The following is a 24,048-nucleotide window of genomic DNA, read 5'->3' on the forward strand; positions in this document are numbered from 1 at the left end:
GAATGCCATGTCTCCTGAAGACATCGGTTCACTTAAGTGAATTTATGTGGCTGAGGATGTAAGGCTGTGAGAGCCAAGGCATACATTACAGAGCTGCCTTAATGTACTCAGCTCTAACTCGGGCACTTTAATCCTCAGGGGATTTCTGTTCACAGGCTCAAGTGCTTCTAAATGTGAGCCAAGACTACAACTTCACATGAATCACTCACTTGCCAAAATCAGCTATTCCACAAAATTTACCAGGTATTTCTTGTTCAAACCTATAAAGCTTTAAAACATCAGAGTGTGGGGCTTTTAAAAGAAGTTTTAACGAAAAGCCCATAACCTCAACATGAAATCTATACTCCTAAAAATCCCTGTTTGAGAAGAAACCAACAAAATCAGAACTAAGTAAATTCAGATCTTATTTACTTACAGATAGGGATGTTAACTGCATGGTAACTACCAATTCCTGCCTCTTTGCTCTTTGGGCTGTATTTTCAGAAAGTCCACCTACCAGATCAAAATTGTTCCAGTTCCTCCACAGCCCCAAAAGCAACATAAACTATGAAAGTTTAGTGATGGCCTCTAGTAAACAACCCATATGGAAACTCTACATATTTTTATAACTTGCAAGTTTTCCTGTTGACTTCTGATTTTCACAATTTTTCCATTTTAGAAGTATTTTTCTTCCTTCCCGCTAACACTAGAGAAAACTGGCCCTATCCTAAAACTCAATATGTACTACATCTGTAAAAAGCACAAAATAATTTCTCTCCAGAAGGTCACTTTTAATCTTAAATCCCTTTGTAAGTGTCCCTTGCAGCCCAGTACTTGCAACCACAGCTAGGATGTGTCATACAGATAAATATTTGTGATACACACCGTGGGAAAAAAGCCCCTGCTACTTTATGATAAAAGAAGGACTTACCACACAGAAGAAATTAGAAGAAAATATGACCACAAGTAAATAATTTAACAAAAAATGGAAAATAATCTTGGGATGAAACCTTTATTGGAGACTAACTAGCACGCTTTGGGTGCCACAAGTGAGCCCTAAATTTCAAGGTCCTTTCAGAGCTATGGCTATCATACAATATTTCTATTTCTTTACACATTATATTTTTACCTGTGATACTGCTGTGTGATATTTAACATATTTAACATGGGAGAAATTCCCTCCCAAAATATCCTATAATCTCACTGCTTCTTACTCCTTTACCTGGAGTTAGCTGGGATGCCTGAAACATGTTTTGCAACAAATTTTACACACCTGTATAGCAAGGAGTGATTTCTAGTAGGTGACTGATACTATTAAATCTAATTCCATGTGCTTCTATTTTCAGCATATGGATCATTAGATATTAACATTTCAATTATTTATGAGTTTATAGTAACAGTCCTTGTTATGGACACAAATGTCTGGGGACAGAGGGTTTGGACAGAGAAGTAAGTGAGACTTACGCAGCTGGAAGATTCTGGGAATGAAATCCCTCCTTCAAGGACACATTGTGTGCATGAAAATTTTTGAAAAACTTATGAGAGAACTTTTTACTTCTATCTACAAACTTATTTTTATAACCAAGTTCTGAAAAGCTTCATACATCTTTTCCTAACTCTTTCTGCAGAGATTTTATTTTGCAGTCTAGCAACTGTATCTTCTAGAAGCATCCAATTCATATCTTACAAACCCTTAAAGTTGGTGGGATTCTTCTAGAGCACTCTAAATACACTGTGTACCAAAGACTGGCAGAACAGAAGCTATTTTTATTTAAATAAAGGCATAGCAATGCAACTGCTTTTGGAGCCTATCAGCAAGATCCTGAGTCTGAGGATCTGATTTGTGAGGACTTTCCAGATGAAAAATATTCCCTAACTGCAATGAATATGGAAAGATTTCTATTCCCAATGCAGCAATGTGAAAGAAAGCAAATCATCTGTCATTCCTGTTAATTTAATTACAGGACCTCATTCAATTATTCAATATAATATGCAAATAAGGCCAGTTGACAGCACATGATAATTATATTCATTATACTAATTAAATCAAACAATAAAAGGGAATAAAAATGTAATGAAATAGAAGGATAATTTAAATTAACAAGAATATTTTAATTAGAAACTGTAATTCTAGTCCGATATAGCAGGGCTGGCTATTGAAAGATTGGACATTATTTTTATTACACAGTTTAGCTTTAATGTCCATCCTTGGTATCATGGGACCAGTTTTTGTATAGCAGCAGATTAAATGGTGGCCAGAACAAGAGAATCCCTTTTCCCTGCTGGTCCCTCCCGGGAGCAGATGCCCAGGGAAGCTGTGAGCAGGGGCTGTCTGGCTCTGCAGTAAACAGAGCTCACGTGTGGATACAGAACAGACAGGGCAGCTCAGGCTCACCACTGGCTTTGCAGAGCTTCAAATATTAAAGAAACACTCCTTGCCTTCTGCAGTTTGCACTTCCATAACTGATTTATTTCTTCAGTGACAGCAGCTGCCCTGGAAAAGCTTTATGAATGTTAAAACAAAATAGGAACGAAGGAAGGGAATATTACTAATATATTATATGTGGGCAGAGTCAGCAAAATCACAGCCTTTTTAAAATAAACAGAGCAAGCACTATCAAAACACTGAGGAATGTGTTCCTCAGGAATCCATTGTCCTCAGTGCTCCTGACAGAATCACTTGGGGCTGCCCAAAGCCAGGCGTGGTGCAAACACCAAGTGGGAGCCCAGGCAGAGCCTCTGGGTGGGACCCAGCAGGGGCTGGGGGAAATCTCAGGCTCCAAACTGCACAAGAGAAAAGCACTTTCCTCCTTCCTTCTTCATTTGCTACTCAGCTAACTCTAAAGACTTCTACAGACAGCATAACAAATGAAGCCAAACCTGTATTATATTAAATGACTGGCATATGATGCTCTTGGAAGATTTTGTTCTATGAATGTGAAATGTTTAGGAAATTGCCCTCTTATGATTTTGACTGCATAGTGGTAGTAGTTCACTTAAATCACAGTACTACTACAGAAGGTCAGTGCTGAGGTTGACAGGCTGTAAAATTTCTGTTTTAGAAATCTATCTATTCTCCAAACTGGGGAACTGCTTCACTTTTTTTTTTTTCCCCTTCTTCCAGTATGCTGCTTTGGATATTTATCTCTCGATGTGGATAGAAAAAGGAACAACAAAAAGGGATGCTGAAAACTCCAAACAACTGTTTGTCCTTTTCTGTTTAGAGTACTGAAAGGAATGAAAACATACCTCCGTTTGTAATAAGAAATACAAATGTAGAGAGGAAAGGACTTTAAACTACAAACATTTCCAAACAAATGCACATTTGACTGCAAGAAGAACCTGAATCTGCCTTGAAATACATCACTTATGGACTCAGTTAAAGTTGATTCAAATACTAAATAGAGCTTTCTGGCTTTACAGAAATTTATTTTCATAGCTCAAATCTAGAGTATCTATTTTTATTACACTGTACTTGCCAGGACTTCAAGCCTACTATTTGAAAACTTTCACTGTGAGACCAATTTTTTATTTTTAGTAGGACTCCCCAGATGATCAACAACGGAAGAAAAAATTGGAAGCTCTTAACATAATAAAAAATTAAACCATAACTGAATGAATAGAAAGCACTTCCCTCTTCATGAAAAGCAGCCTGTCTAGTAGAAGTCACAACACAAAGAGCACCTTAAAATAATGACCATAAGCAAGTCATACTGCTTTGCCTGGTAGTAAAAGAAAATTTACTTCTTTTCACTAAAAATCCTTCTCAGTATTTTTCAAGTACCTGAGTGAGGAAAGCTTCAGTTTTTCAAAATGCTTTTTTAAACAAAAAAGCCAAACCCAAATGCCTCAGACAAAATCTTATTAATTAGAAATTAATAAGAAATATTAGAAATTACATTCAAAGTTAAGCATATCATGACATGTGACATCGGTTCCCTCAAAACAAAGCACCCTAAAAGAGAGCTTTAAGTGTATGAGAAGGACTGACACAGCATGGCTGTCTGCCTGAAACCCTAAACCTGACACTGAGGGCTGCAGAGGCCACCCTCAGCCCCAAGAGCACAAGCTGAAGGCTCCAGGATCCAGCCCCAGCCCAAGGCTCCCCCCAGGGCCCAGTGCCCACGGTCCCTGGATGGAGCTTCCTGCTGGCACTGCTGGCATGGCAGGGTGGCACTGCTGGCACTGCTGCAGGAGCCCTGTGCTGGAGGAAATCCCTGTTCTGCAGGGAACCCTCTCTGCTGCAGGGAACCCTGTGCTGCAGGAACCCCCTCTGCTGCACTGCTCCTGCAGTGCCAAGTCCTGCATGCAATGAATCCCATCTGTCTGGACTTTGTGCCAGAACAGAAATCCTTGAGCTGCAGAGAGAAGATGACAGGGTTTGCTGGCACTGCTGGGGCCAGCTCGACCCTGGGGCAGCAGAGGGACTCAAAATGGCAGCAGCACCACACAGGGTTAAAAATGACCACTCTGAAGTGCTGCCAACAGGCAGCTGCAGATCCTGAGTGGGATTTTGGTCACACGGGGTAGGGAGGCTGCAGCATCCTCCCTCCAGCTGTGGCCAATCCTACAGAAGCATCACTGAATAATTATATAACACTTGTGACAGCATTGTCAGCTTTAAGATATTGCAGTGTTCCAATTACAGTCAATAACTGCAAGAATGTTATAGAACAGCTTTTCTCTAAAACCTTTCCTGACAAGTTTTAACACTTCCTCCAGCTCATCAGCTGAACTGAGGGGACTGAGCTCCTCACCCTGAACCCCTATCCCAAAAGCTGTGCAAAAAAGGGGAGCAAGCATAGAGAGAGAACACAGTAAGCACCTTCCCAAATGCAGCATTCAGCTGGATTGTACCCAACACGTGGGTACTGTAATGCAGTACCCACACACTCAGTCAAACTTCTCAACTCCAAGAGTCAGTGCCAAGCCCTGCCCTGCCCAATACACCCTGAGATGTTACAGATAAGCTGAGGAAACCAGGAGATTTTTAACACCAATAAATTTGAAATATTTTTTGAGTTTTGTGTCTGTTTTACTTTATAAGCCAGTAAGGGAAGTCACAGAGTCCAGTGGCAAAAGTGGACAACAATTAAGGAAGCTAAAGGGGAATTTCCACTGTTTCTTGAATAGGACATTTAGTTTATGACTGAAAAGACTCATGGAGAAGAATGGCTTAGACCTTAACACTGGCAAGCAGGGAGACACCTACACTGGCATCCAAGGACAAGTTTTCATGGGAAGAGTACCTTAGTTGGCTTTAAAAAGGTTTAACTTGGGTACCACAACCATCTGATTAAGCTGATGTGAAGCTAACTTAGAATTAAAAATATCAGTAGCAAGTATGGCTTGGCAGGGTGCAAGGCCAGTTCAAATCAATGCAATGGGAGCACAGGAACTACAAATGGACTTTGCTTATGGACACACAAAAACAATGTCTTTGTCTTAACACACAACTTCAGTGTCTCTTTACCAAACACATCCCTTTGTGCTCACAGAATCCCAAGTGCTTCAAAAGCAATGCTGAGGGGATGAATTTCCTGACCAAATGAGAGATCCATGACTAAATGTGCCCTTGATAACTTCTGAGCCCCTTTTCCATTTGCCTTACCTGGTTATCTGGGTTGTTTACAGTGAAGTAGCCCACACAAATGATGACTTCATGCAGCAATCCCTCACAGGTATGCTGAGAGCAGTACCACAGCAGGGAGCTGATAATGTGCCTGAAGGCCAGGGACAGCCCCTCAGCTCCCACAATCGACTGAAAAATAGACCAAGAAACAGAAATCACACTCCAGCAGCATGCTCTAGAACTTGTGTGAATTGCATACACATCAACTGCACCCTTCTGGGGTGTTTTTGCAAAGTACAGACTATGTTCTTCCTTGTGAAAGGCCACAATCAGATCTCTTTTTTCAGCTACTTACTGTTCACAACTGGAATATAATATTAAAAGCCACAGAAGCAAGAATAAATTCAAATTTTCAAGGGACACAGGAAAAACTGGATTCTGCTTATTTGACATGCAGTGTAGCATTAGGTTGACCATTTCATTTGACATACATTACATGTACCAGGAATATTTAGTAATATCTCTGAGAAATAAGCAAAAGAAACCAAATCATCTTCATTTCTGCAACAGAGCAAAATGCATTTCTCATTAATAACTCACACTCTGAATGGAATACAATGATTAATAACAAATAATGACTTTTCAAACATTACAAAAAGTTAGAAACATCCAAAAGGAGAGAACAGTCAGCTGCAAAGCTTCTTGGGATGTTTTTAAAAAGTAGGCAAATAGCTGTACCGTGGAGATTCAGAATTAGATTTTATCTGTGCAGCCTACAGCCTCTATTTAATAAACATGTCAAGCAGACAGAGCGACACAGGGTCAAAGGGGAAAACTAAAGCACAAGGAATGAGCATGACAGTCTCCTAACTCTAATGAAACAGCAATGCAGGCCTGAGAAAATCTCTTTCATTTCAGAGTTTTCTTCATTTTCTACCTTGTAGCCTGTGGTAAACACATATACATAAATCCCAGACTGTGGCACAGTTTAGTCCTGCTGAATTCCAAATACACCCAGAAAAGCAGGATCCTTGACAGTGGAAGCAGGCTCAGCTGTGGATGCTTTCAATCTTGAACTTCAAGCATTCTGGTAAGTCAGTGGATTTTCAAAATTTAATGCCCAATACAGCTACCTTTTACTGCTTTATGTCATGTGAATGCCATGTTCTCAGGTCCATCCTTATTTAATTAGTGCTGTCTGTGCATGCTGTGACCCAGTGCTCTGGGTTTGACCTCCTCTGATAACAACAGGTCAAAGGGCACCTGAGTTTGTGTATAAAAGTTAAACTAATTTTTCAAGGAAACTATGCTTCCTTTTTAGCCAGAATTAATATCAGCTCAGGACCCTGTGCTGTTTCTCACTACCATCTTTCAATTGTTTATACTGTCAAATTAAATGAAATATATACCCATGAGCCATCTGTGCTAATACAAACTTGAGAATGCCAGACCTCTTTTGCTAATCAGAACCCCCTATTCCACAGTCCTACCAATTTGTGATAAAACTATTCCTTAGAGATAATGATGACACAGGAGGCTCTTCCCTCTTCTGTCTGCCAGCCTGACATGGCCCACGGGGTCAGTGTCCAGCAAACTGCCTCAGGTGGATGTTATTTCTAACAGTACAGAAACAAATCCCATTAATGCATGGGAAGGAGAGCTGCTGAGCTAGCCCAGTGTGCCTGTCCATCACACACAACAGCATGCCCACAGTCCAGGACACCTCCTGAGCAGGGCCCTGTGCCCCTGAGCTGAGAGAAGCAGCTCCCACTGCTGGGGTCTGGCCACCCTTCAGGCAAGAGTTACTGACTTGCACCATTTTGGGTAGAACAGACTAACACAGACCGTGGGGTTTGGAGGTTAATGCTGACTGTTTGTTACAAATGCTGGGATGTAACAGTGTGGGTAGAGGGATAAATACAGACAGGGTAAGCAAGAGATGGTGTTTTAAAAATGAACAGTGATTTCTTGGGACAGCAGGGAGCAGCCCTGCAGCCAGTGGGATCTGCTACAGCTCCTCCGCCAAGTGTACCTGCTCCAGTCAAGGCTGACTCTGGCACACACCTGTAACACCTACAGCAACACACAAACAGCCAGTCTGTCACACACCCAGAGTGCTGAACCAAGGTCAGGAGGGAACTGCCTTGACTGACAGAAAGGAATGGAGTCAGTAGTGTGCAATCAAACTGCAGTCAGTATCCTGCTTCTGTCCCTGCAAAAAACCCTGACTGGATTGGCGCTGCAGCTGCAGATGAACTCTGCTGCACACACAAGTCTTGCTGCTGTTGTTACAGATGATACCAAACTGAAAGTCCATGGCAAGAAACACCAACTGAAGGAGCCACACTAAATTCTTCATTTGTGAAAAGCTCTCGCTGAGTTTAATGCACTTCAGACGGAGAGTGTGGTACAGCACACTAAAAATTACAAATTAAAAGAAAAAGAAACCTGTTCTGTTGAATTGTTTAAGATTGATGCTGCTAAATGTGTCTTCAAAGCAATGCCTTCTGAAAGGTTTTACATTAACAATACAACTTTACTAACTTACCTGAGAAATATACCACTATTTGTATGGCAAAATCATTCATTTTTCTGTTCATAGACAAAGGTAAATATTCCTTCTCAGGACTCATTTTTTTTTTAGTTTAATAAAAATTATGAAAATATATTTTCCAATTTTTGGTTAACAAAATTTTACTTGCTAAAGAAATTATATCAAGCGATTATTAGTTTCAGCTGCACAATCTTAAATCAAGTGGCCCCCGAAAGCACTGGAAAATATAATATGTGGTTATAATACAAGCAAATCCTTTCACATAAAAGAAACCGTTATTTTGTCCTTTGGACTAAGATTTTTCTTTTTACACTTTTGGGGCTTAATAAATATAAAAAGCACTATGTTAGAAACAAGTAAAAAATAAATTGGAGAACATAATGGATTTGATTCAGTATTCTAAATTTTCACTTTTTGGTTAAAGTCATCAGCCACAGCTACATGGCAGACATAACAACAGTTAGAAATTTCATGCACAAAATCTAACATTTAAAAGCTCCTTCAATAACTAAGACCTTAAAGACAAAACTTAGTCCAAAGATATAATCAATAACGAACATCATCCCGCTAAGAAAAGTTTTAAACCATCGGTTACCTGGAAGGCAGGCAGGTCAAGAACAGCAAAGCTGTTGAAGAACCGTAAGCTCTGGATGGCCACCTGCACGGTGCTGGCAGCGTAGCTGTCCTTGGGGCTGGCAGGGCTGGGCTCGGAGCTGGTGCCGTGGAACAGGACGCAGTAGAGCATGTGCAGCACCCCCACCAGGTCCGTGGCCTGCAGGGCTGCGCTCAGCCCCGTGGGCTCCTGCCGCCCGCTGTCAAACACGCTGCAGCACCTGCCAGGGAACAGCCAGGTCACACACTGAGCTGGGAGCAAGGGGAAACCACAGCATTCCAGAAAGTACTGCAATGATTAGGGCACTGTCTCATGCTCTCTGTAACTGCAGTGCAGCTGTATCATTCGGGATCCTGCTTCACATCCTGCCAGCGCCGAGCCCGGGGACACTGGGAGCACAGAGGGGCTCCAAGCAAGCCCTGCCTCGGGTCAGCAGCCTGCTCTCACCTTTGCTGCTTGCAATAGCAGCCAGCAGCAGTGGGAGAACTCCCTGGAGCCTCTCCTGCCACAGTGATGGGCTGCAGGCACTGGAACAAACTGCCTACCTAAGTAGCGAAATAAGTTACTGGGAACAGATGATTTTAATCAAATGGGTCTGCAGGAATTTAAGAATGAAGTGTGGAGCAGTAGGAAAACATACTGCTCCTTACTTCAGAGGCTGTTAGGGGAGAGTGCAGCAGGGCAGCAAAGCACAGGCAAGCACAAACCAGCACAGCTTGTGCACATGGGAACTGGGTCCCTTTGCCACCTTCTGGGTGTGCACATAAAATAATGGAGAAGGTTTTTGGTTATCTTGGACATCAGCACAGACAGGCAAATAACTCAGGACTGCCCTTTCCATTCTCATATCCAGACTTCCAAAAACACTTCACATAATCCTTCATGATTTTTACTACTCAGTTTTTTCATATTATTAATAATCCAGAAGATGATGCAGGACAACTACTAAGGAAGACTAAGAGTATCACTACCCTGGAGGCTAAATAATGTGTGCAGGGTAGGCTAGCACAAAGTGAAGCCCTAAAATAATTCAGCAAGTTTTATATTCTCCAAAGTCTAATTCAAACCCATAACATAAATTACCTGAATTTCATTGTGGAAACATATTTGGTCAATATTGGTAATCAAAGGAAACACTAAAATAATAAAACACAGCAAACAGTAACAATGAAAATATGCTACATCAAGGACTGTTTTTTACCTCATCTACTATATTTCCATCTTAAAAAAAAAGAAAAAAAAAAAGGAAAAAGAAAAGAAGGAAGTTTCAATATCAAAGAGACTACAAAGATTGAGTTTATATATGATTCCTTGCTGTAATTAAAGGAAAATATGACAGACTATATGAGAAAATATTATAAAAGGACAACTTAAATGAGGGCATTTTCCCCTTTTATAACTTCTAAAAGCAAAGGAAATGGAAGTGAAAATAAGAACCACTTTCTAAAATAATCTGTAAGTCAGAAAACTTCAGTTTAAGAAAGCAAAGACCAGACACTCAGAGGGCTCAGAATATTCCTGTTGAGCAGAATCAGAAAGGAGCTTTACCTTGACTAGAGCAGCTCTCAATAATCTCTCTGTATCTGTACCATGAGCACCCTGCACTCCTCTGCTACAAACACTGGCTCCAGTGACATTTCCAACACAGATTCTAGGCAGGATGACTAATCCTGCTTTTTACAATTGCAGACAGACTTCTTCAACAGAGAAACTAAACCATGAGCTCAGCAACAACCACGTTTTGGCAACCATCATCTTGTTCTGTCATTTTCGCTTTTCCTAGTGAAGCAAATAAAGCAGGCAAGAAAGCACCACCTTACCCAAACCAGTGTCTGTCCATGAGAATTCTGTCTGTCAGCAGCACTCCATCCCTTCCTTGGACCGCAGGGAGGGAAAGAGGCAGAGCAGGATGAGGAACCTGCTTTCCTCAGGTGCCAGAGCAGCCCTGGGCTCAGCTGACAGGACAGTATTTGGGCTGTACACAACTTGCTGTACTGGCACCCATCTGTTTCCACCACTGTCCCCTCACATCTTTACCTTTACCTTACCAGATGATGTAAGGAGTGCTCTCATCTGAAATTGGCACTAATGGTACCATTTCTGAGTTATTTCTATTTACAATCTGTGAATATTCAGTGCTGCTGAAAAAGCTGTTCAGTGCTGCACCCTTTGCTGCTACCCCAGGACCAATGTCCCAAGGACACCTGTGCTGCACAAAAACCACCCCACACTGCATGAGTAGTCCACAAGCCTGTGACACAAGAATCAGATCTTTAGCAAAACATGGTAAGAACAAAAGCAACATAGTTGTGTCTGCTCTCCTTAAGACCCTAAGATTTACTCCACAAAAAAAAAAAAAAAAAGTGGAAAAAACTCTTAGAGTTCTAAGTGTGCTAAGTGTGTTTGGGTGGGGCTACGCTGCACAACAATTTATGGCAGGGCTTTGCTTTCCCTATGCCTGGAATCCATGCCCCAAATCTTCATTTTGAAGCTCTGTGGTCTCTAAGTGAGTGTGTGTGAATGGAGTCAGCAGAGACACTTCCTGAGCCACCACCTGCCTGTGCCAGCTGTGCCTTTGGAGATCCCTGCTGCAAAGTTCCAGGTGCGCTGGCACATCAGCCTGGCAGGGAGGGAGGCACAGATGACGAGGGTCCCTCCCTGAGGAGGGAGAGCTGGCAGCTCTGGGACCACCCTGAGCACAGCCCTGCTCTGTCTGGGCTCCCTGGTATCCCAGGATTTATTCTGCAGGATGCAGTAGCCAAAATGTGCTAACCATCACTTAGTTACACTCAACTAACTAGAATGTTTATTGCCACAGGATCACATGAGAGCACAGCTCCTCCTGCCAACCCAACTTCACTCTTAGCTTTTTCAGCTGTACAAAACAGAAAAGTACACTCACAGTCAAATGATAACCCCAAATTAATTACTGCATATGATACCTCACAGAATTTTTTTCTGACTCTGTGCAATCAGAAGATTGACCAATTTTACCAAAGGTTAAAGTTAGCTTGCTTTCAACTCTCACTCCATCATTATTTTTAAACAATTCCATATGAGAAAGCTTACATTGCTGGATGAAATCCTTTTACAATTTTGTGCTGCTCTGGGGCAGAGAATGAATTAAAATATACATTAAAAAGTCAATAGTAAAATAACTAAATGCAAGCATTAGATTTTTCACAGAAAAGATGAAAAATTTTGAAGTTTGTACAGCACAAAACTGTTAAAGAAAAATTAAAAATCTCTGCTAGATTTGATGGATTGAAGGAACTGCCAGAAAAAATTCATTTCGGACGTTGCCTGTACTACAGCTAACGTATATGTGATCAGAACACTGGCTCCTGTTGAACTGAACTGTTGGTTCCACCACTTTAATCCTAAATGTTTACAATACAAAAGTAAAATAAGTTACTTGTACTTGCTGTGGGCTTTAGAATGCAAAAAACCCTATATGTAATTATGTAAAATAAAGCATGAACCTCTGCCTCTACTGCTCTAAGTGATTTTTGTCACCTCTGCACAACACTGGGGTTTCATACATTTAGCAGATTTTTAGTTCACCTCAGAACATGAGCCCAATGAAAATTCAGTTCTGTTGGGACAGACTGAAGCAAAAACCCCCCAAAACCTTCATAACATAAGATGACAACGTCACACCAGAAAATCAGACTTTACATAACTGAAGTTAAGAGATCAGATTCCTAGAGCTGCAATTCTTAATTCTCCTATTTAAAGGAATTTTGTCTCTGAGTCTGTAACAGCTGCAAAAGTAAAATAGTCACTATGGACAAAACCTCTTCAATTAATCCCTGAAGGGAAGCAAGACCCACTGGATTTTTTACACTGGGTGACAGAGCTGGGAAAACAAACAGGCTTTCAAACTTTACTGGTCACAATTATTATGTCTTAAATATAAATACAGAAGAACAGACAAATATTTATATTGTGGTCAAACAACCTGCACTATCTTAAAATAAAAAAAAAAGGTTTAATGAAATGCACAGAATTTTCATTATGGGCTGCCACTGTGATTTTCAGCTTGGCCATCAAGAGCTTTCAGGAACTGGTATGTGATCTATGACTTACAAAAAGAATTTAAGAATTAAAAAATGTGGATATATCCATCACAAGAAAGAAAGATATTAAGCAGTGTTACTTTGTTGCTTAAAATACACTACTATTTATTAAAAACAGGAATTCAATACAGCTTGATAAGAAACAGCATACTCTGCAGAACAAGTATAAAACTACAATTTCTCCAAGCTTCAATATGAGCAAACTGTTTATATCTGAAAATATATTGTTTTAAAAACTGGCTGAGCTAACAAGCAGACAAGCCCCTCTAAGGGTATACATTATAATGTTTGTATATTTGAAATATATACTCCTGATTAAAAACACTGAGTGAAATGAAAACATGAGTTTCCAAGAGGCTTAGAATATAATCTGTTGGGGTTTCTTATTATTAGGATTTAAAAACTGTCATCAGTACTTTTTGCTTCTAAATTATTTTATTTAGAAAAAGATGTCAAAATAAAGAGGCCAAATAATAATAAAAGAAGAACAAGGAAGTATTTAGCACCTGTCAGACCTTGCTGCAATTCCCACTGCCAAGCAGGGACTGCAGTGCTGCACAGAGGTGATGAAATGAAGCCTTCAGACACAAGTTAGAGTTAGTTTAACAGCACTTGCTGGAGCTGGGGTCCCTTGGAAGTGGTGAGAAGCAAAACCAAGGTTCAGACAGACTTGCATCTGATTCCCCATGCAGCAGCCAAAGCAGACATTATCTTAATGACTGCAATAAAAGTGAGCCCAGGCCACTTCCATGTGCATCTGGGGCAGGACAGGCAGGGTTTCCCTGGGCCTGACCTGCATCTGCAGCTTTCTGCCTCTGCAGCTGGTAACCACAGCTTCATCAGCTGCTGACACACATTTATACACCCCACCACTGCTCTGGGATAGAACAGCAGCTATTTCACTACTGCTCTGCTCTGGCACTGCATTTTCCTGGGGTAATGAGAAAGCTTGAAGGCAATTCTTAAATAGAGAAGACAGCAAAATTTTTGAACAGCTGGAGCTCCAAAGGATCTACATAATTTGAGGGACTATTATTTGCAATACTCCCTTATGCACAATGCAGTATCCTCCTTGGATATTGTTATTGCTCTCTGCTGTGCTGCCCCAGTGACTGACCCTTACCCTGCAGTGCTGCACTGCTTTCCCCTGCTCCCTGCAGTAACTCTGGGACACTGTGACTTTATTCACTCACACTCATGGGCAAAAGTGACACAAGGCATTGACTCCAGCCCTCCACAGAGCAGCAACTTCTGGGACAGCAACCTCAGGTCCAGAGAACTAGGGAAAGGGGATCTAGGCTGGATGAACTCTGGGCAGTACAGGAGAAGACAGGAACACAGCAGAACCTTTGCTATGCTGACAAAAGATCTGCCATGGAGATCCTCACTCACTCAGTGTTCCCCCTGCTCTTAGGGAAGGCTGGGCTGAGGTTGCAGGGTCATGCCTTCATTAATGCTCCTTGCATTCCAGGCCTGCTCATTGTTTTCTGTCCTGTGGGTACAAGCCAAGCACATTCCAGATGTGTAGTCAGGACCTGAGGGCCCAAAAGAGGCCTTGAATCTGTCATACTTCCAATGATACACTTGGAAATCAGGGCTGTCATCTTGAACATTGCTACTGGACATCTGCAATTGCACACAGATTCCAAGAGGTCTATATGGCCACACAATGTTGTTATTCCATACAAAGTGTATTTAATATTTTGTTTTATTTCAGGTTAGTAAAAATGTCTCTGTTTTCAATTCTGGCTACTGTTACTCGTAATGGTGAGCAAAAGTCAGTTAAGCATTACCAGGGTCACAATTTTCAAGCCTAAGTATCAAATGCCAGGTTCACCTGCTCAGCAGAGAGAGCTCAATATTCAGACCTGCTGCATTTTCTGATTTTCCCTACAAACAATAAGGGACAATGCCCTGTTTTCAGCTCTCATACACCTTTTTTTAAAAAAACTCATCAGGGAGGAAGGAGCTCTCACCTCCACTGTTAGCTATAGATGCAAAACAGCATCAGAAAATTGGGACTTCCAGTTAGAGGTCTCAAGTCACCCTCAATGATTCTCTCTGTGTAAGAGAATAGGACAAAAAGTATCAAAACAAGCTTGAAACAGGATAACAAGTTATTAAGGTTTTCAACAATTGTTCTTTTGGAAAATCTGCTATTCCATTCACAGCAAAATTTCAATTAAAAGAATCAATCAAGCATTTATTGGCCAGTATCAAAAATGATAATTTGAAAAGTAAGATCAATATCAAAGTTAAATCTTTTTTAAAGACCTTGATCATTAATGGAAAGAAAATGCCTCTCTTATAATAGGGTATGTTTATAACATATGTTCAGAATATATTCCCTTATTTCAATAACATTTTATGATTTTAAAATTGAAAATCCTCCAATTTATGCTTCTACATTAGTAAGACTTTTCTTTACTGTATCTAACTCCATGATTTTGGACTTTTTTTTCCTTATAAGTCTACCACAGTAATAAAAGTAGTCTCTTAATTCATGTCTTAAAATTTTACCATCTACATTATATCAACCACAGACCTCATTTAAAAAGATAATGTTGATTTATATATATATATAAAAAATCATTTGAGGCTATTCTCTAATAATCACTATTGTTGTGACACCTTGCCTGAGGTAGAGGCACGTGCAGAGAGGGACCTGGCTGAGATCTCTTCAATGCCTACAGAATTCTTTCCCTGAAGGAACTGTCCAAATACACACTGGGTGTCAATCCAGAGCTTGGTTTAGAAATACTCTGCTGAATTTGCAGTTTCATGAGATGTGCTTTTGAGGAAGGCAGGAAAGTCAGATTGACAGCTCTTCCTACCTCAGAGCTCCAGAAATGGCCCAACATACTTTGTACCCACAGGACTGGATCTTTTAATTGTTTCAAACCTGAGTTTTGAACAAGAACTTCTGGCCCTCTGGGGATACAGCAATTACAGCTGCAGTACAGTTCCCAACAACCTGCTGGGATCTGAATGCACAGGAGAAGGATCCCACAGCTCATTGGGCATTTCCAGTTGTGCTGGGCTGGTTTGAGCCCTGGGGTGGTCCTGGTACCCCACCCAGCATTTACTGTCCTGTGTCAGCTTCCCACTGTGCCACTCACTGCTGAGTGCTGAGATCTGCACACAGCCAGACAGCACCACCACAGGGCTCTCATGGATTACATATGGAATGACAACTTCCTATGTGACAGGTAACAGCCTGAAAATCTCCATGAAAAACAAAAAAAACCAGATTAATTTATATCCCCATCCCCTGGTTACCAATGAGGAGCATAAAGAAATTTCCAACCTGGAACCACTTTATACAGGAGGATATATGAAAAGAACATTTCAAATTTGCTCTTGCAACAATGGTGAAAGCCTGCCATTATTTTGGCAAAACTTCTTTTCATGCTACAGTGTCAGAGCACTTGAAATACTTGCTGGGCTCCTCAAACGTCAGTAACAAGCTCAGCCCTTGGCTGATCAGAGGGCTGGGATGCACAGAGGGCTGTGACAGGCAGGCTGCTGTCACAAACCTGTATCAGCTGAGCTGAGTGAGAAAAGCTCACAGCAAAGGCTGCAGTGCCACCACCCCATTCACCAGGAATGAAAGAGGCATCTGTCCTTCTCACAGAGGGGCTGCCTTTTGTGCTGCAAACAGGTATCACACATCATGTATTACTGTAGTGTGTCATATTTAAGAATTCAATAAATTTGAGCTCTGTTCCCGCCACCTTAATCTGTGTTTGGCAGTACCTTTTTCCACTTAAATCACCTCCAGCACTGAGGACTGCTGTGACAAGACAGAATTACACTGCTTAAATGACAGGGGCTCAGGTGATGAAAGACATGTGATTTAAATTGCCCTTCTAATCAGTTACATCAAGGCTTTTGATCTTGAAGTGAAAGACAACAGTTTTGAAATCTCCAGGTTCATTCCTCTCATTTCTTCTCATGCTCAAATGAACAATGTAACCTGGAATCAGGAACAACCAGCACCTTTGGATAAAATCCAGAGCATTGCTGCTTATGGACATGGTAGGATCAGATACTTCTTGGTGTAACTGTGAAGAAAAACACTCAACCCCCAAAATTATCCTGGTGCTACAAAGAACAGATGTTCTTGATGGATGTATGTGTGCAGTGCTGTACTATTTTGGGGTGCAAAGATCTCTAATATTTTGGTGAAGTGTGTGCCTGCTACAGAAATTGCAAATATTGTATTACTCACTCTCAGCTAGAGCTATTATTCCACTAACAGAAGGGTGATATTTTTATTATTTTATTTAGTGAGTATTTGACTTCTGGCAGTGCTCTGCTGGAGTTTAAAATGCCAAGTTGGCAGCTTTCAGAAAGGGAAATTTCAGTAAGTTGGGATGGTCTCTTTGGGCTCATATTTCTTGCAGTTCTTTTTCCATGTGTTTGTGTCCCTGGCTACCAGCAACAGCTTTTACCTAAAGCTTTGTTTCTTATCCTATGTTTTATTAGCTCTTCTTTTTCAACCCTAGCATCATTTTACCCTTCAGGAATGCATTGTGAAATCCTGCCAGCCTTGATTTTTCCTGAAATGTGTAACAGTAATGGTGTGGTAGGTTCTAGGAAGTGCAGCCCAAAGCTCTGAAATTGTGACTCCCACATGAGTGTCAAGCTGTCCTACACTGCAGACCACAGAAGTCCAGATTTGCTGGCAGGCACAAACCCTCATGCACACTTCCCACAGCCTTGGTTAGGTTACAACAACAAGCATTTTGCATTAGAAAATTCCCTGACAAATCTAGTAATAGCTTTCTTTATGGAAAATAGAGTTCCCTTACTGACAGTGGTATTTTAAAGAGCAAGAGCTGAACTAGGCTGCTCTAGAGATAAATCATAGAGACAAATCAATTAACAGTTGATTTTAGCCCATAATAAAGTACCTCTTGAAGTCTTTGAGACTGGACATTCAAACTATCAGTGATAAAAGTCTGTGGGGAATGATGAGTAAAGGAGGCAAAGTTTGCAATTCTGATAGGTGGCTTATAAGAAGCAGGCTCAGTGCAAGATTACAGATTGCTGGCAAGAGGCTGAACAGAGGCAATTTCCAGCACCGTTTCTGTCCCTGTGTGTCTCACAGTTCTGGCTGGCAGCCTCAGCAGGAGGCCCCTGCCTGAGCACCATGGCACCCACCTTCCACTGAGAGCCAGGCACAGCTGGCACACACCATGGAGCACTGTACCCACCTTCCACTGAGAGCCAGGCACAGCTGGCACACACCATGGAGCACTGTACCCACCTTCCCCTGAGAGCCAGGCACAGCTGGCACACACCATGGAGCACTGTACCCACCTTCCACTGAGAGCCCAGCACAGCTGGCACATGCCATGCAGCACTGCTGTGGCACTCTGCAGGAAACTTGCTACATTGGGGTTCTCATCCACAGGGCCTTGCACAGAAAGGAAACAGCAGCACAGTTTGTCCACCAGTCCCATGTTCACCACGTAACTACAAACACAGGAAAAAGTGTATTACAAAAAATAGTTCCACAACAGTTTTGGTAACTTTGCAAAAGAAATAATTTTTGCTTCTCTGCTATCAAACCACTCAAAAAGCAGGTTGTGATCACTTAAATACTCCTTCTGAAAGGGTTCAATAAAACAATTTTGATTACAATAACTTCAGGTCTGGCTCTCTGTGACTATCAGTAGTTTTTGTTACGAGATCTGAGAGTTGTAGGATAATTTGTATTATACTGTACAAGAAAGATGAGTATAAATGTTTATTTTAGCATACTGCTAGGAGGACAATGGAATTTTGCCATAGTTAGATGATTTATAATAATCTTGATAGCTCTGCAACAACACAATTTCTTTTTAGCATGAAGAGGTAAACTCTGTAGAACACACTAATTCAAGAAGACAATGATGTTGCCCAGATAATGTTTTATAGCAATTCATACATCATAGCAACCACTGGCCAATTGCTGGGCTTTGTTCCCCTCTTATAAAAACATATATGCAACAGCTCAGGGACTAATAGAATATTAACAACCTTCTACCATCAGTATAGAAGGATCAATATAAAAAAATCTCCACAGGACACAATCAAATTCAATATAGAGAAAACCATGTAGTGCTTTTTTTAAAAAACTGAAAACTGCCTTCTTTTTTATTAGGGTTAACCAGATCATCATTACTGATCCTCAGATCACAGCTGCTGAAGTTCCTTCTTTGAATTTCTAATAGCTTGGAAATATATGTCCACAAAATCTGCTCTTCATCCTTGTACCAAGATCTCTCTGTCCACAGCAGGTTCTCTTACACCTTGATCATTATCAACTCCACTCAAACCATGCACAGATGTATTTTTCCACATCACTTTGCTGATATCACCTCACTTTACCTACTTTGCTTTTCTACCACAAACATCCAGCTTCTCAGGCTTTAGCCCTTCTCAACCACCATATTCTGCTGACTTAGGTGAGATCAACTCTCTTTGTGGACACAAAGGTCCACTATAATCATCTCCCTTTCTTTCCCCTCTAATTTTCTTTCTATTTTCCTCCACTCCTACGAAGCAGGAGAAACCTTTTGTCAAAACCAGAAGAACTGCAGTTCTATCCTGTGCTGAAAAGACATGGGGAAGTCATTGCCTTCAGACACCAACAAATGATCCCCTGTTCCTACCCTGCCTACACCAACCCCCCTGAGATCACTGTCTCAGCAGCTGCTCCTAAAGGGAACTTGGCAGAGATGGCTCCAAGGACAGAGCTCCTAGAGAAGGGAACACCACTGGCTTTAACTTTGCCAGACTTGACCAGACCACCCTAACTTGACTCAACAGGGAACATTATTAAATAACACTGATTCTATCAATAAAGACTATTGATTAGATAATGCTTCTCACAGAAGTACAACTGTTTATTAAAGATAACTATTCCCTCACAACATGTCCTACAGTCTAATTTTGAAAGAACAGGGATTTTGACACTAGAGAAGAAAACCTCCTACTTTTCAGACACTGCTGTTGCTCAAAGACAGATTTCTCTGCCAATGTCCACCCTAGTGACACAGAGCTTTTGGAAGAAGTGAAGGAATTAAGAATAAAAATACACTGGATATAATGCAAGAAGTTGAACTGCAGCATGGAAGATTTTTAAAGCTGCTGAAGTACAGCAGTTAAAAACACCTAAAGATGCACAAAGATTATTAAGTGCACACTCATTGTGCTGGTAAATTTGTCTGTTCTATTTAGCAACATGAAAGGTTACTAGCATTAAGTTTCTTGCCAATTTTGATCTAAGCAATCCACCTGATCACACAGGTGATAAACAAGTTCTCCTGCATTAGTGGAATAATTCCAGGAACAGAGCTGGGTGTTAGATACATCACAGTCACAGAGAAATGCTGAGTGCTGGAAACAGCTCTGAGAAATAGGAGGGAAGAGGAAGAACTAAATAAACCAGAGCTAATGCTGATAGATGGTGGCTCACAAAAAGGCACAACCTTTCTCATCAGCATTCTCTTCCCCAGCAGCATCTCTACAGTGTGACACCTGCAAACTGTGTCCACTGTCCCCCTCCTTCCCACCCACACCTGGGCACAGAGCAGCTGCTCCTCTGGCAGAGAGGAAATGGATGAGAGCTTTCAGTCTGCTGGGACTATTCCTCCCTGGCACCCGGAGACATCAGGAAGATGCATGGAGCTCTCCCTTCCTCGAGGAGCTGAGCACACACACAAGTGGAATGTCAAAGCTCTCTAATCTATTGCCTCCATCTCTTTTTACCCACAGGAGCACAGCTGAAATAACCTGGCTACCCTTTTGATACCCAGACAGCACATAGATAATTGGTGTTTATGCACCAGGTCTAATAGTCCCAAATAGGAAAAAAAAAAAAAAAAATTCAGTGCTCCTCTTTCTTCACCCATCTTCCTAAAACTCTCACTTAATCAACTCCCCATGACATATGATACAATGACCTGGAGGTGAAAGATTCTCATTAATGACAGAATTTGTCTGTTTTTGACTGGTTTAAAATGCCCTCTCTCTTTTTGTCCTAATTGCACCATTACCTTGTCATCATGCCTTTCATTCCCCATTTATAACCAGATCCTCTAAAGTGCCTCAGGTGAGGGACCTGCTCAGATTCTCATGTCTCTCCTTATCTTGAGGGTCTGCCTGTGCTGGGCCCAGCCAGTGTCAGATGTCTGCTCAGCACAGACCTCCCACCCTCCCATTCATAAATTGCAGAATACAACATCCTGAAATTTCACACTCTATCAAAACCTGTTTGGGGAGAAGGAGAGTTACATGAGAACACAGAAGTTTTAGAGGTCACTGGTATCTATGACAACTACTTGTTTTGCTTTTCTCCTCCAGATGTCCTCTTTGTCTCCATCAGCATCACACCAGACTTTGAAACGTCTGAGGGCTCACTGTGACATATTTTCAGTAGCATATAAAGAAGAACTTCATTTCTTCAGAGGGCTGAAGACACACTGGTGACTATTAATATAACAATTTATTGATAACTATTTATATAGCTTACCAGTGAAACTGTGCACTTTTAGCAAGTCTAGTATACTGCTGGATATATATTAGTTTCATATATTTAAAACATGTATTAATTATGCATGTACTAATATATTTCGGTTCAGCTATTAAAATAAGATCAGATCAGGATCAGATAAGATCGGATTCTAGGAATGACTGGGTGATTTTTATAATAGGAAATGTATTTTTTTGGACCAGCTTATATGAATGCAGGTATGACATGAGAGCCCATAGGCAATGGGCACACACGGTTGGCATAGAGAGCTGAGAGAAAAATGCATGGAAACTAGCTCCTACATAATCAGGAGAGAAAATTAATGGAAAGAACATTAAAAACAAGTCCAAAAATAAAAAAATCTTGGGTTTCTGTATTTCTTTGTCTGCAGTTTTTTTAAGAACATTTTTGATTGAGAATATAGTATTTCAGTAGTCTTCTTGACTACCCACACAAACTACTCTCACTGCATCAAGGTTAAAGCAGTTTGTTCCTCTCTTAAATCGATGCAATTTGCTTTCTCTCTCATAAGGAATACTTTAAAAAGTTTCATTATAGTTTTTTAAACCTGATTAGGTCTTGGACTCTGCTGCTGAAGGCTTCCACTTGTGAGGATTTACTTTTCACTTCCTGTAATATCTTCAGGGCAGTAGAGTGGCTGTTTCCATCTGGGAAGCTGGAGATGAGACATCTGAAAATCACAGCAGCTACCCTCAGAAGTCCTGTTGTTAAACCTTCAAATACCTGCTTATTTACACTTCTGCCTGCAGTGGCATTATGGTCATCTGGAACACTAACCTGAGTAAAGAGAAAAAAACCACAACCAGAATTCAGTAAAACTAACCAAAGTTTGTAGAGAAACATTTACAAATTCGCATAGGCCTACACTGAAAGTAATAATAAGGTAACATTCTAGCAGTGCTGATGGACATGAAACCATTGCAGGTACAAGGTAAGGTAAAGCACATAATCCAAGCTGGACCAGAATAAATCAAGTCACAAGAATGCCATGTCTGAGAAGCAAGGAGGCCTGACAGCAGCAGTGTTCCATTAGCAGGATTGTGTTCTTATGCATAAAACACCACCAGTGACCACTGCACTTGTCCATCAGAGGTCACCCACCTGCCAATCATGTCAGAAGCACAACACCCAGTTCTCTCTGAGCAGACCTCAGAGAAATCTCATTTTTCTAAATCATTTAACTGGATTCCACTCCTAAAAAGGTGAAGTTGAGCTGGACAACACGTAAATCTGATGACAAATCTATATGCAGGATACAGATCTGGAAGGAGATTAGTACTCATGGAGAGCATAAATTTTTAAAAATTCTTTTCATTTTTCCATTTCTGCAGCCCAAGGTAATGAATCCAGCTGAAATCCTGCCCTGTTACCATCACACAGTAAGTGGAGTGTGTGTAAAGTCCTGCAGTGCTCAAGGCAGACACTGGCAGCACTCAAGACACTGGAACATCCCCATGGCTGATGCTGCTGGGCCAAACCCACATCCCCCTGCTCTGCCACAGCCTGAGGCTGACACAGGCACCAGGGATCAATACTGGCCTCAATGCCATTTTCCTTCCAGGTTAAAATCATTTACACTCAGTAATGCAAGCGTGGCCAGAGAAAAGCATTCCTCCTCCTACAGGTATCAGGAGGGATTTGGTGACACTTGGTGACAAAGAACAACATGCACATTTCTTTATTATTCATTAGCTCTGAGCCTTGTGCTGGTACTTAAAACTCATTGTAATGGTCTGTTTCTGGTGCTGAGCCAAGAGAGCAAGTGAGAAGTCTTTAGCTGCTTATTCAAGTTCAATAGGAAAAGCAATGCTACATGGCTCCAGTACCATTTGTTGATAATAATTAAAATAATTCAGGCCTAATGACACCAATTGCTCACTGAAACAGACACACTGAGCTTTGCCACATAGAAATCAACTTAAATGCGGCTTTGTGCTCTGAACACCAAGTTTTAAAAACTGCTAATAAATGCTACTTACTGCTTTTTTTCACCTTAGATAAAAAATTATCTGTGCTATTTTTAAAAGATATTATAATATCTTGCAGCACAACCTTTGGTTTGCTGTCATGAGCAGTACTATGAGTGGATAACGTCTGTTTTTGTCAAATGTCATTGAACATTTTGTTCAATGTACATAGGAGAAATATATTTTCTAAGTATATAGTCCTTAGCTCTGAAAGTTCATGCTTTGAAATAAAACTGCTCTTCCTAATTTGTAAAATAAATAGATCTGGCACTTACTAGAGTAATTTACTGCACAGATTATTTCATGTTCAATTTTTTTTGGAAAATGTGTGTGTGTTAATTAATATAAAGTGAGACCAAATGTGGTTTTTTACACAGGGTTATGTCAAACAACAGATAGAAGGAAATACTGCTTAACAGAAAATAGGTAAATTTGAACTGAATTCCTTGAAGAGTCTCCTTTTACACTAACTCAAATGAGTGACAACAGATCAGCTCTTTTTCTGAAGAAATAATTAATGGGATAGTGTGAAAGTGTGCTAAGATTTATGTTCAAAATTAATTGGTGTGCTTGCAGAAGCAAAATTAATTGGGGTGCTTGCTTGTTGATTATTACATCAAGCAAAGGGGTAAGAAATCTTAAGATTTAATAGTGTAATTATGAAAGCTTTCAAGCTCTGGTTTCTTTGTGTCAATTACACAAGGAGTTAATGATATTCAGAGAAACTGTGTTGAACATG

The 24,048-nt window shown here is 40.8% G+C and overlaps 1 protein-coding gene across 3 annotated transcripts in view; it reads right to left on the reverse strand.

The window, feature by feature from the left end:
- The window catches only part of SCAPER (S-phase cyclin A associated protein in the ER), a 136,549-nt gene that overhangs the window by 13,907 nt on the left and 98,594 nt on the right, over positions 1-24,048 (reverse strand). For all 3 annotated transcript variants that reach the window (XM_059482023.1, XM_059482022.1, XM_059482024.1), the window contains exons 26-29: positions 21,890-22,119; positions 18,123-18,278; positions 8,701-8,938; positions 5,591-5,740 (exon numbers count right to left, since the gene is read on the reverse strand). In XM_059482023.1, the coding sequence (XP_059338006.1) occupies positions 5,591-5,740; positions 8,701-8,938; positions 18,123-18,278; positions 21,890-22,119 (774 nt within the window). The remainder of the gene's footprint in view (positions 1-5,590; positions 5,741-8,700; positions 8,939-18,122; positions 18,279-21,889; positions 22,120-24,048) is intronic.

The sequence above is a fragment of the Ammospiza nelsoni genome, chromosome 14 (genome assembly GCF_027579445.1).
Source record: "Ammospiza nelsoni isolate bAmmNel1 chromosome 14, bAmmNel1.pri, whole genome shotgun sequence".
Lineage (NCBI taxonomy): Eukaryota > Metazoa > Chordata > Aves > Passeriformes > Passerellidae > Ammospiza > Ammospiza nelsoni.